We start from the raw sequence: 14465 nt of genomic DNA, 5'->3' as shown, positions 1-14465 counted from the left end.
AAAAAGTCAAATGGCGCTCCTTCCCTTCCGAGCCTTACCATGTGCCCAAACAGTGGTTTACCCCCACATGTGAGGTATTGGTGTACTCAGGAGAAATTGCCCAACACATTTTAGGATCCATTTTATCCTGTTGCCCATGTGAAAATGAAAAAATTGAGGCAAAAAGAATTTTTTTGTGAGAAAAAAAGTACTTTTTCATTTTTACGGATCAATTTGTGAAGCACCTGGGGGTTCAAAGTGCTCATGCATCTAGATAAGTTCCTTGGGGCGTCTAGTTTCCAAAATGGGGTCACTTGTGGGGGAGCTCCAATTTTTAGGCACACGGGGGCTCTCCAAACGTGACATGGTGTCCGCTAAAGAGTGGAGCCAATTTTTGATTCAAAAAGTCAAATGGCGCTCCTTCCCTTCCAAGCCCTGCCGTGCGCCCAAACAGTGGTTTACCCCCACATATGAGGTATCAGCGTACTCAGGACAAATTGGACAACAACTTTCGTGGTTCAGTTTCTCCTTTTACCATTGGGAAAATAAAAAAATTGTTGCTAAAAGATAATTTTTGTGACTAAAAAGTTAAATGTTCATTTTTTCCTTCCATGTTGCTTCTGCTGCTGTGAAGCACCTGAAGGGTTAATAAACTTCTTGAATGTGGTTTTGTGCACCTTGAGGGGTGCAGTTTTTAGAATGGTATCACTTTTGGGTATTTTCAGCCATATAGACCCCTCAAACTGACTTCAAATGTGAGGTGGTCTCTAAAAAAAAATGGTTTTGTAAATTTCGTTGTAAAAATGACAAATCGCTGGTCAAATTTTAACCCTTATAACTTCCTAACAAAAAAAAATTTTGTTTCCAAAATTGTGCTGATGTAAAGTAAACATGTGGGAAATGTTATTTATTAACTATTTTGTGTCACATATCTCTCTGGTTTAACAGAATAAAAATTCAAAATGTGAAAATTGCGAAATTTTCAAAATTTTCGCCAAATTTCCGTTTTTATCACAAATAAACGCAGAATTTATTGACCTAAATTTACCACTAACATGAAGCCCAATATGTCACGAAAAAACAATCTCAGAACCGCTAGGATCCGTTGAAGCGTTCCTGAGTTATTACCTCATAAAGGGACACTGGCCAGAATTGCAAAAAACGGCAAGGTCTTTAAGGTCAAAATAGGCTGGGTCATGAAGGGGTTAATGTTGGGCAAGCGTCCGCTAAGTAAAAATAATTTGCTGAAATGGAATATGTAAGAATATTTATTTTATGAAGTTCAATATAAATTAATCTTGCATACAATATATATATACATATGGAGTGTATGAGTGTATACATCAGATACTCTTGTGAATTTATCATACGCAGATTATATTTCCTAGAGCAGTACTTGTGATTCAAATTTTCACTTGATGCTCTACTACAATAGTTACCTTTTTGGGTTAAAACAAAATGAACGTAAGTTTTACTAATGTAGCATTTTTAAACCTTTTCTGACTTGGCCAGTTTTGGTTTCCCTTGTAAGAGCCATTACTTTTCCATATCAACATAGGGCTTGTTTTTTGGATTTGTGATGTCATTCACGTGTGATAAAATGAAATGGGAAATTGTACTTCACCCTGTTCAAATTTTTGTTTTTCATTTTACAGTGTTCAGTGCATGGTAAAAATTACCTGGGAATATGACTTTTCATGCCAGTTTGATTTGGTGCATCGCTTAAATGCCACTTTCAGATTTTGCATATATTGGAAATGGGTGAAATATAACACCCATTAGGCCATGTGCACACGTACAGTATTTTTCTCGTTTTTTTCGCGAAAAAAACGCTTACATATGCCTCCTATTATTTACAATGTATTCCGCATTTCTTGTGCAAATGTTGCCTTTTTTTCCGTGAAAAAATCGCATCGCGGAAAAAAAAAGCAACATGTTCATTAAATTTGCGGAATTGCGGTGACTCCGCACACCTAGGAATGCACTGATCTGCTTACTTTCCGCATGGGGCTGTGCACACCATGCGGGAAGTAAGCAGATTATGTGCGGTTGGTACCCAGGGTGGAGGAGAGGAGACTCTCCCCCACGGACTGGGCACCATATAATTGGTTAAAAAAAAGAATTAAAATAAAGAAGTGATATACTCACCTTCGATGTCTTCCTGCCTCTCAGCGGTGCACGCTGCAGCTTCCATTCCTATAGATGGTGTGTGTGAAGGACCTGCGATGACGTCGCCGTCTTGTGATTGGTCGCGCGACCGCTCACGTGACCACTCACGTGACCGCGACATCATGGAAGGTCCTGCACACACACACCATCCATAGGAACGGACACCGCTGTCTGCGGGTGAGTATAAGCATTTATTTTATTTTATTATTTTTAATCATTCTATCCTTTACTATTGATGCTGCATAGGCAGCATCTATAGTAAAAAGTTGGTCACACTTGTCAAACACTATGTTTGACAAGTGTGACCAACCTGTCAGTCAGTTTTCCAAGCGATGCTACAGATTGCTTGGAAAACTTTAGCATTCTGCAAGCTAATTACGCTTGCAAAATGCTAAGAAAACTGGGAAAAAAATATGGATTTCTTGCAGAAAATTTCTGGTTTTCTTCAGGAAATTTCTGCAAGAAATCCTGACGTGTGCACATACCCTTAGGCCTGGAACTTTAAGTGTTTTCTTTTTTTTCAAAAATTGTGGCTTAAAACACATTGACATGTCACTGTTGACGCAACTCAAAGTAAAAAAAAATGTCTTAGATTTTTGGTGTGTTTACATCAACCCGGCAACTTTCAGAAAAGTGGCTTGAGCTGGAGTCAAAATAGTTGTAACCTAGCATTTTCAACTAATTCATCATAATTTATGCAACTAATGTGGCATAAATTACACCAGAAATGTACTATAATTAGTGATAAGCGAATATACTCGTTACTCAATATTTCTCGAGCATGCTCGGGGGTCCTCCGAGTATTTTTTTGTGCTCAGAGATTTAGTTTTTCTTGCCGCAGCATCTGATAGCTAGCATAAGTGCATGTGGGGGGTTGCCTGGTTGCTCACTAACTATAATCCGTAATTTAGAGCATCAAAAAAGAAAGAGTTACTGCCTAGATCAATGGCAAAGCTTCAAAACAATTGATATATCAAAAACGAGAACATGGAAGCAGATAGCCATAAAATTACAAAATTTTATTGGAACATTTGTAAAAACAATGAGTACAGTAAAAGATATTCACACTTATACACACATAGGCACACAGATATCACACACTTCCCTGCAGACGAAGCTACACGCGAAACGCGAGTCCGGGTTGCCGCCACCACCCACAGGTAATAGCGCAATATGCTTTCCTCCTCATGCTGTCCTAAGTAGCCTAAATACAAAATAGTGCACACATGAAAAAGTACTAACTACTCAGGGTATTATATTTATTCGAACCACTGGGTTTTATTTATTCATTCAATATAAAGAGTCACTCTCTTTCATCCCTGTTTTATTTATTTAAGAACGCCTCCTTCACTGTGAACCTCTCCATTCCTTATGGATATTACTATTTAAAGGACATATGCATTTTCTGGGATATTTTTCATGCGTACATTACGTTTTGTAACTCATACCTTTTGTCACTTTTTGGCACTGACCACAGAGTAAGAAGCCCCCTTCTGGGTTCTTCCAATTATATATTTTTTCTATAGTATAAAATTTTTAGCGCATGAAATATATTTACCATTGACAACAATGCAATCTATTACCCCTGTGCTGTGGTGGTTATATTTTTCTGCATAATTCTATCCCCACTTTTTTATATCTTTTACTGTACTCATTGTTTTTACAAATGTTCCAATAAAAATTTGTAGTCTTATGGCTATCTGCTTCCATGATCTCCTTTTTGATATAGATATATATATATATATATATATATATATATATATATATATATATATATATATATATATATATATATATATATAATCCGTAATTGTAGTAATATTGCGCGTAACAGTTGTAGGAATTCACAAAACTTAATAGAAAAATATTTAGAATTGAGAGTCCTCAGATCTTATCTTATTAGATCTTTATGGAACACAACCACTGAGGACTCTCAATTCTAAATATTTTTCTATCTACTGGCTAACACGGTACCAAGATATATTTATTTCCTGTATCAAAACTTAATAGGCATACGACTCTTAATGAATTTGGTGTAACTTACTGCAGCATACTCTTTTCTTATGAAACTCTGTAACTGTTTTGCTTGGTGCTTATATGCATGTGAGTGTTTCTCTGAGATTTCAATAAAATGGTATTTTTTAAACAATATCTTTTGAATATTTGCTCTGGTTATTCATTATAAAATATAGTTTGGCGTGCCCACCTGTTGCCCTGCACTGGGTCCAGTTACAGGTCATATGTTATATCTTCTGTTTTGGTTATAATTCTTATTGCGCTCTTCATAAAGACTGACTGGGATTGCCAAACAAACGGATAATACCTGAACGTGTTGTGGCTGTCGAACAGCCGTGAGACATGCAACCACGGTGACTCGAACATTAGTATTCGAGCACACCGAAGATACTTTATTCGCACATGAGCGTGCTCGGGGAACACCTTATCTGAACACGCTTGCTCATCACTACTACCTTTTGTATAGCACAAGAACCATTAGTGTTTGAATATAGCTAAAGAAGGAATAAAGCAAACAGAACCATATTCTGTACATGAATACAGCTCCAAGCTTAGTACTGGGATTGACAGCAATGTCAAGTCAACCCCCATCATATATACAGTATATTAACATTTCTATCTCGCGAACCTGCAACTTTCAGTATGAACTTAACAATGGTAAGGATATGCTTGTTTATTAACCATCATCAGACTGCAGACCAAACAAGAACCAAAGTACATAGTTGACGTAGTCAGTATCACAAAAAAACTTATATATGCTAGATTTTCTGAATGGAGTTTATTTTCTTCTCCATCTGATCCAAGTACTATGCAGACTTTTTAAAGTCATAACTAGTCTCTGCAGACTTTTCTCTTCTTTCTTTTCTTCTTCTCCTGAAGCACATCCTTAAAAGAAAATAATACAATGTCCTCATGGTGCCCGTGAATAAAAATATCCACCCATGCTGTGCACTGAATAAATGATTTCCCATCACTGTTTATCCTGAACACAATGACTACGACACTGTCCCCTATGACACATGACCTCTATCCTAACCTTTCCTGTAAAATATTGCCTCCACACCACCCTCCATTATGAACAATGGCCTTGATGCTATCCCACATCACTATGTACCCCACTCCACTGTTTCCTCTCCGCGATGTCCCTTCTCTGCATAGTTCCTTTTTTTTGTTATTTAGTTTTCAATCGTATTGCCCAGTAAGGAGCATTCGACTTTGCTTTTGTCCTTTTTGTGTCTGCACTCCAGGCCCTGGTGGCATAATGCCAGCAGCATGATGCTATTGACCACCTCCTACCACTGCATCACTAGAAAATGTTATACATAGGAGAGAGAATAGAGCTAATTACAGCTCCTATGTCCTAGCAGCACCAACCTGCTGATATCATCACTAGTATCAGTTTTACAGAGACTGCTACAGTTGAATCAAACCAGGGTGAACTGGGAAAAGCCCTGCACCACTCCTCTGATGCACTGTCCTATCCTGCACTTCATTACTCCACTGTCCTTTTAAATAGAACACCATACTGCAGAACATCCATTCACTCAGCCTCATTCTGCAATACCTGACTTCACTCAGTTTACCAGCATAAAGTGAGCTACCATTTGACAACCTTCCCGAAGTTCCAAGACCGTCAAGAAAAATAGGGAACTTTTTTGCGCAGTCAGTAACAAAAAACAGGCGTCCATGATTTTTTTTTGAAGCTCAAGAAACGTATTCAGAATATTTAGATTGTAATTACCAATTTTATAGTGAATGAAGCTCAATTATTCATATGGCCTGTTGACAAAAAGAACTTCAAATCCATATCCGGATTAAAAGGAAGTCCTTGTTACTGTTCGGATTTGTCAGTCTGATCATGGGGGTGTTTCCTACACTGTCATATGCATGACAGCACAGCAAACATTGCCTCTGATAGGCATTAAAATCATTACTGCCGGTCAGAGAGCCGAGGTTCCCATGCTGTTATTTGACAGGTCACCGAGGCTGCATTCCCAGCCAGGCCTTTGAACTGTAGGGACCTCAGTGAGATCACTGCCAGCACAGTGAAAAAATGTCTCACTGTACTAGCGGTGATCCCAGAGTTCACCACAGTAAAAGCTTGGGAACACCGCCTCAGTGGCCTGGATAACCTCGATGAAGTCACCGCTAATCACTGAGGCTGAGCTCGCAGCAACTCATTCCCAAGTGGTTCTGAGTCTTTACAGTCACTTCTTGGCACCGTCCAAGTTAAAAACTGTATCACCGGACATGGATTATGGCGAGGGACAAAATGATCAGGTGAGGGATATGGTTGTTTTTTATTTTTTATGGGAGACTTTGGCTTCAGTGGAATGGGTGTTAAGCAAGTATAACTGTGTTTATTAGTTTTAATTAAAGTACACGTTTTTTTTATTTCAAATTAAGAACTTTAGTCTTGCTGTGTGTTCATTTACAATATAACTATAGGATTAGTAATGGGTAGGTGTCTTATGGATGCCTCTCCATTACTAAGCTGTGGGCTTAATGTGACTGGACAATACAAAAGTGACAACTCACAAATATGAACCCCACTTAACACTGCCACAGGGCAAGTGGAAAGAGTTAGGCAAAAATGCTAAAATTGGCACATCTAATAGATGTGCTTTTTCTGGGCGGCTATTTTTAGGCTGTTTGCCAATATCCATAGCCCTTATCAGACGGAAAATACCACCCCCAGCTGTCTTCTTTAGCTTGGCTGGTTGTCAAAAATGGGGGTGACCCCTTCACTGTTTTTTATAATTATTTAAAAAAAATTTAAACACAGCATGGGGACTCCTCTATTTTTAATAACCAGCCTTGCTAATGCTGACAGCTGAGGGTTGCGGCCCACAGATGTCAGTTTTTCCTAACTGGTTATCAAAAATACAGGGAAACTCAAGTCGGTTTTGTTTTTAAAATTATTTATTTTGAGAGCAGGTATTGGCTGATGAATACTCCCATCAGGCACCACCTGCTCTCGCTGTTATTAGCGGCAGCAGGCGTAGGCTAAACTTTTTACCGATCAGAGGTTTTGTTTGCCGCGCTGTCCTGCACATTACAGCATAGCAAACACTGGATGTTTGGGCCCTTCATTCAAGTGAATGAGTTCAGGGTTCTGGAACCTGAACCAAACTTTTTTTTTTTATTTTATTTTTAACTGTTCGGCTTAATCCACTGGACCCGAATATCCAGGGATTCGTCCATCTCACATCATAATGATTTCTAATGGTTTTCCATTGTGTCAATAAAAGTATCATTTGGTCAATTTGTTTTTCTGGCAAGTTGACCAGAATAAGTAAGAAATCAAGGTGGCAACCCTGCTCATAAGTGTAATCTACAAGGCTTTGCCCCTGTCCTGTGACAGCATCGCTCATAGTAGTAACTCCTTTCTAGACATGACCTAGGTAAGCACAGTGGAGAAACAGACTACAGAGCTGTAGGAAGGAGGATGCAGTCATGTTTTGCCTTAAATTTGCATCTTGCCACAGGAAACTTCATTATTCTGACATCTTAGTGTGCTTCTCTTCTGTGCTACACTAGCCGACTGGTGTCATCTGATATATTTAGTGAAGAGGTCATATATGGAAACAAATGTATCACCCCCCACCTAATTAGGAGCACCAACTCTGAATTTGTCTTCTCTCTGGTTTGGCAAACTTTGTGTTTTCAATAATCTGTTCAGCCAAAACTGGGCAACGAGCTAAATTCCTTCCCCAAGGTAAAGTTTACAAATCTGGATGGATATTTTAATAAAGAAAATGCATCATGATGGGAAAATACTAGGAAAAATGTCTATAAATTGAAATTGACACTGAGTCGAATTATCAGAAATGTTGCAACAAGCTGTTCTGTTTTATACAATATTTTTATAGGGAACAATTTCTTCAGGAGACTAGCTCTCTATACGAAGAGAAACTACTTATGTCTAAGATGAAAATGATGGGCAATGGAAGAATGCTGTAAATTACACAGCCTCTCAAAGAGCTTGTCATTCTGACTTCTTAAGCGCCCTCCATCTCATATGTTGCAATCTAACAAAGGATGATCTAAAAAAGCACAATGTATTCTACAGTCTATGCCTCTATATTTCTTGATGTCACATTACCAAATTAAATTTGAGGCTATATAGGCAATGTTCTATTCAAAAACCTGTCTTTTGTCTGTATTGCCAAATGGTTTTGCAAGTTGTTTTGATAATTGTACTCCTTAATTTTTTTTTTTGTAGGACAAGTGGCTTTTTTTAATTCAATATGTATTACGACATGGTGGCCCGATTGTAACGCATCGGGTATTCTAGAATATGCATGCCCACGTAGTATATTGCACAGCCCACGTAGTACAGGTCCTTCTCAAAAAATTAGCATATAGTGTTAAATTTCATTATTTACCATAATGTAATGATTACAATTAAACTTTCATATATTATAGATTCATTATCCACCAACTGAAATTTGTCAGGTCTTTTATTGTTTTAATACTGATGATTTTGGCATACAACTCCTGATAACCCAAAAAACCTGTCTCAATAAATTAGCATATTTCACCCATCCAATCAAATAAAAGTGTTTTTTAATAACAAACAAAAAAACCAACAAATAATAATGTTCAGTTATGCACTCAATACTTGGTCGGGAATCCTTTGGCAGAAATGACTGCTTCAATGCGGCGTGGCATGGAGGCAATCAGCCTGTGACACTGCTGAGATGTTATGGAGGCCCAGGATGCTTCAATAGCGGCCTTAAGCTCATCCAGAGTGTTGGGTCTTGCGTCTCTCAACTTTCTCTTCACAATATCCCACAGATTCTCTATGGGGTTCAGGTCAGGAGAGTTGGCAGGCCAATTGAGCACAGTAATACCATGGTCAGTAAACCATTTACCAGTGGTTTTGGCACTGTGAGCAGGTGCCAGGTCGTGCTGAAAAATGAAATCTTCATCTCCATAAAGCATTTCAGCCGATGAAAGCATGAAGTGCTCCAAAATCTCCTGATAGCTAGCTGCATTGACCCTGCCCTTGATGAAACACAGTGGACCAACACCAGCAGCTGACATGGCACCCCACACCATCACTGACTGTGGGTACTTGACACTGGACTTCAGGCTTTTTGGCATTTCCTTCTCCCCAGTCTTCCTCCAGACTCTGGCACCTTGATTTCTGAATGACATGCAAAATTTGCTTTCATCAGAAAAAAGTACTTGGGACCACTTAGCAACAGTCCAGTGCTGCTTCTCTGTAGCCCAGGTCAGGCGCCTCTGCCGCTGTTTATGGTTCAAAAGTGGCTTTACCTGGGGAATGCGGCACCTGTAGCCCATTTCCTGCACACGCCTGTGCACGGTGGCTCTGGATGTTTCCACACCAGACTCAGTCCACTGCTTCCTCAGGTTCCCCAAGGTCTGGAATCGGTCCTTCTCCACAATCTTCCTCAGGGTCCGGTCTCCTCTTCTCGTTGTACAGCGTTTTCTGCCACATTGTTTCCTTCCAACAGACTTATCATTGAGGTGCCTTGATACAGCACTCTGGGAACAGCCTATTTGTTGAGAAATTTCTTTCTGGGTCTTACCCTCTTGCTTGAGGGTGTCAATGATGGCCTTCTTGACATCTGTCAGGTCGCTAGTCTTACCCATGATGGGGGTTTTGAGTAATGAACCAGGCAGGGAGTTTATAAAAGCCTCAGGTATCTTTTGCATGTGTTTAGAGTTAATTAGTTGATTCAGAAGATTAGGGTAATAGGTCGTTTAGAGAACCTTTTCTTGATATGCTAATTTATTGAGACCGGTTTTTTGGGTTATCAGGAGTTGTATGCCAAAATCATCAGTATTAAAACAATAAAAGACCTGACAAATTTCAGTTGGTGGATAATGAATCTATAATATATGAAAGTTTAATTGTAATCATTACATTATGGTAAATAATGAAATTTAACACTATATGCTAATTTTTTGAGAAGGACCTGTATATTGCACAGCCCACGTAGTATATTGCACAGCCCACGTAGTATATTGCACAGCCCACGTAGTATATTGCCCAGCTACATAGTATATTGCCCAGCGACGTAGTATATTGCCCAGCCACGTAGTATAGTGCCCAGCCACATAGTATATTGCACAGCCCACGTAGTATAAAGCACAGCCCATGTAGTATATTGCCCAGCCACATAGTATATAGCAATGTGGGCGTCATATCCCTGTTAAAAAAAAAAAAAGAATTCAAATAAAAAATAGTTATATACTCACCTTCCGGAGCCCCCGGATCCAAGCAAAGCGGTTACCGACGCTGAGTCCTCGCGCGCTCCGGTCTAAAGAGTGCATTGCGGTCTCGCGAGATGATGATGTAGCGGTCTCGCGAGACCGCCATGTTATCATCTCTTGAGATTGCAGCATGGACCGGTTACCGAAGCATCGTGAGCCGGAAAGGCCAGTTGTGGATCCGAGGGGCCGACGGACGGTGAGTATATAATGATTTTTTTATTTAAATTAATTTTAACATTAGATCTTTTTACTATTGATGCCGCATAGGCAGCATCAATAGTAAAACGTTGGTCACACAGGGTTAATAGCAGCGTTAACCGAGTGCGTTACACCACGGCCATTAACCCTGTGTGAGCGGTGACCAGAGGGGAGTATGGGGGGGGCACTTACTGCGGGGAGGAAGGAGCCGCCATGTTCCCTCCGGAATGTGCCCGTCGCTGATTGGTCGTGGCCAGTGGCGTAACTACAAAGTGAGGGGCCCCGATGCGAACTTTCAAATGGGCCCCCCCCCTTCGCCAAAATATTTCCCACCGAAATTCACATTTTCCCTATTCATTTCGCACACTATAGTTGTGTTGCAATGTTGTATAGTCTGACCTAATACTGCCCTGTACTCGCTGAGAAAAATGATTTTATAACTAACATATCCCTATAGTAATATGTCCTCCCTCGCTCTAATTCCAAGCGCACTCCCGCCATTTGAAATTTGTGTGCTGTTTCTTCCTGGTATGACGCTGCAGTGCGTCATTTCCGGACCTGTGCAGTGTGGGGGTGTATTCGGTGTACTGGTCGGCTCCGGAGCATGCGCACTGCACATTCTGATGCTGGCGAGTACACACAATACTCCCCCACAGTGCACATGCTGGGCTCTGCCCACAGCCGTGTACAGCCCGTACACACACGGCTTCGCTCCGAGAACCAGTACACACACGGCTCTGCTCCGTACACCTTGTACACACGCGGCTCTGCTCCGTACACCTTGTACACACGCGGCTCTGCTCCGTACACCTTGTACACACACGGCTCTGCTCCGTACACCTTGTACACACGCGGCTCTGCTCCGTACACCTTGTACACACGCGGCTCTGCTCCGTACACCTTGTACACACGCGGCTCTGCTCCGTACACCTTGTACACACACGGCTCTGCTCCGTACACCTTGTACACACGCGGCTCTGCTCCGTACACCTTGTACACACGCGGCTCTGCTCCGTACACCTTGTACATACGCGGCTCTGCTCCGTACACCTTGTACACACGCAGCTCCGCTCCTTACACCTTGTACACACGCGGCTCCGCTCCGTACACCTTGTACACACGCAGCTCCGCTCCTTACACCTTGTACACACGCAGCTTTGCCCCATACACCTCACACACACGCTTCTCCGCTCCGTCCACCCCGTCCACACGCGGCTCCGCTCTATACACCTCTTAAACACGCAGCACCACTCCATACACCCCATACATACACGAATCCGCTCACCTCTTTCACCCTCGGCTCAGCTTTGTAGATCTCGTACACACCTGACTCCGCTCCGTACACCTCGTACACATTGCTCCACTACACACATACACAGCTCCGCTCTGTACACCTTGTACACACACGGCTCTGTTACATAAACATCCCCTCATTCAGCACCATGACAATCAAGCACAGCAGAGTCCTGCATAGTGCATACACTGAGGCCACTGATCATGTGACCCCTGACTCCTCCCCTCCAGTGACCTCATCATAGGTCCTGTGCACATAGAACAGGTAGGTGTGTGTGTGTGTGTGTGTGTGTCAGGTGTAAGCAGCACATCACTCACCAGCTGCTGCCTTCTTCCATCTCTCCAGCTTCAGTCAGTGACAGCCCAGCCGTTCTGCTAGGTCACATGTCCTTCACGGACACGCCCACTCGCCCCACACTGCTGAAAGTCTGGGGAAGCTGTGGGCGTGGCCAGCAGGATGCGTGCGTGACTTGTCTCCTAGTCCTTTGTTTCCCCTGCTACTTGTTTTCTGGACTGCACGGGCCCTGAAAGCGCTGCGGGCCCCGTCGCAGTCGCGACCCCTGCGACCGCAGTTGTTACGCCCCTGGTCGTGGCTGTTTTGCCGCGACCAATCAGCGACTTGGATTTCCATGATAGACAGAGGCCGCGACCAATGAATATCCGTGACAGAATGACAGACAGAAAGACGGAAGTGACCCTTAGACAATTATATAGTAGATTGGTCAGCAAACTGCCATGTCGATAGCTTCATAGGAAAGAACGTGTACTTATGCTGCCAGTGAAAAATGCTGGTAGCACATGTGTAACAAAAAGACGTTTGAGGAAGGCTTTATGAAGACTACACTAAAATCTAAGAAATTGCTAAATTAAACTTAAAATGATGCAGAAAAACCTTTTAGGGAGTGGTAAACATTTTAAACATATGCAGTCTCCATATGTGCAATTTGATCTACTAGCAGCATCTTGTAGAGCAGGAGATGCTGAATTGATAATCATTGGTTTGTACAAAATGATTTAGTATAACTGTAGTTTTATTAACATCACTGCTCTGTTTGGCCTTAGGAGTCTAGTGGGTGGTCCTATTTATTAATCAGCCCTTTGCTCATATAGGAAATGCTGTCAATGACAGCAACGACTGAACCTATAAGCAGAGAGCATGAATTTCAGACGAAGAAGATCTTTTCCCCCAAAAGCATTATATATCAAAAGGCTCATAAATTTTTTTTTTTTTTGGTATTTGCAGATTAAATGGCAATATCATTATCAATAACAGTATTAAACTTTTTAAAAACAAAATTATACATTATTTACTATGGGATTGTTACACTTCTGTCTATACTTATTTTGTCATGTACCTTCTTAATTTTGTAGGTATCCCTTTAACCTGCCTAAACTGTTCAGTCCAGTGAAAGACAATATTTACACAGAGAAGACACCTTTGTTAAAAGTTCACACGGAAAATAAAAGGTAATTTTTAGCTACACGTGCATATTATTATTATTAATTATTAATTTTATTCTATGTCGCTTTTCATGTGAAAAGGGGTGTACATAGCAAAAAAAGTACCATTATCTTGATCAAAATTAGTCACCCACTGGTACAGGAGGAGAGGATTCTGCCCACATGGGCTATCAATCTACAAGTGATGGGGGAGGATACAGTAGGTGATGGTAGAGGTGGTCGTGGAGCGATTTGGTGGAATGAGGGTTACTGCAGGTTGTAGGCTTGTCGGAAGAGGTAGGTCTTCAAGTTCCTTTTGAAGATTTCCACAGTAGGCAAGAGTGTTATATATTGGGGGTAGATCGTTCCAAAGTAGGGTCATACACAGAAACATGTTGTATGCCATTGTGGGAAGAGGGCATTAAAGGGGAGTAGAGAAGGGGATCTTGTGAGGATGTGGAGGTTGCGTGCAGGTATGTACCGGGAGTCTAGGTCACAGATGTAAGGAGGATACAGGTTGTGGATAACTTTGTATGAAAAGCTTTGGGTTTTGAACTGGAGTCTCTGGGCAATGGGGAGCCAGTGAAGGGATTGACAGAGAGGAGTGGCTGGTGAATAGATGGGGATAGGTAGATTAGTCAGGCAGCAGAGTTTAGGAGAGATCAGAGTGGTGTAAAAGTGTTAGAGGGGAGGCCAAAAAGCAGGAGATTGCAGTAGTCAAGGCGGGGGTGATGAGGACATGCGCTAGTGCTTTTGCAGCTGCTTGGTTGAGGAACATGTGGATCCAGGAAATACTTTTGAGTTGGAGACTGTAGGAAGTAGAAAAGGCTTAGATATGTGATTTGAAGGAGAGATAAGAGTTGAAGGTTACTCTTAAGGTACCTTCACACATAACGATATTGTTAACGATATCGTTGCTATTTGTGACGTAGCAACGATATCGTTAAGGAAATCGTTGTGTGACAGCGACCAACGATCAGGCCCCTGCTGGGAGATCGTTGGTCGCTGAATAAAGTCCAGAACTTTATTTCGTCGCTGGACTCCTGCTGACATTGCTGGATCGGCGTGTGTGACACCGATCCAGCGATGTCTTCACTGGTAACCAGGGTAAACATCGGGTAACT

The 14465-nt window shown here is 41.5% G+C and overlaps 1 protein-coding gene across 3 annotated transcripts in view; it reads left to right on the top strand.

Annotated features, from left to right (window-relative positions):
* The window catches only part of OCA2 (OCA2 melanosomal transmembrane protein), an 809946-nt gene that overhangs the window by 228910 nt on the left and 566571 nt on the right, over positions 1-14465 (top strand). For all 3 annotated transcript variants that reach the window (XM_069757832.1, XM_069757833.1, XM_069757834.1), the window contains one exon: positions 13273-13368. In XM_069757832.1, the coding sequence (XP_069613933.1) occupies positions 13273-13368 (96 nt within the window). The remainder of the gene's footprint in view (positions 1-13272; positions 13369-14465) is intronic.

The sequence above is a fragment of the Ranitomeya imitator genome, chromosome 3 (assembly GCF_032444005.1).
Source record: "Ranitomeya imitator isolate aRanImi1 chromosome 3, aRanImi1.pri, whole genome shotgun sequence".
NCBI lineage: Eukaryota > Metazoa > Chordata > Amphibia > Anura > Dendrobatidae > Ranitomeya > Ranitomeya imitator.
Note: the sequence above shows the minus strand (reverse complement) of the source record. Positions and strands in the feature narration are given on the sequence as shown.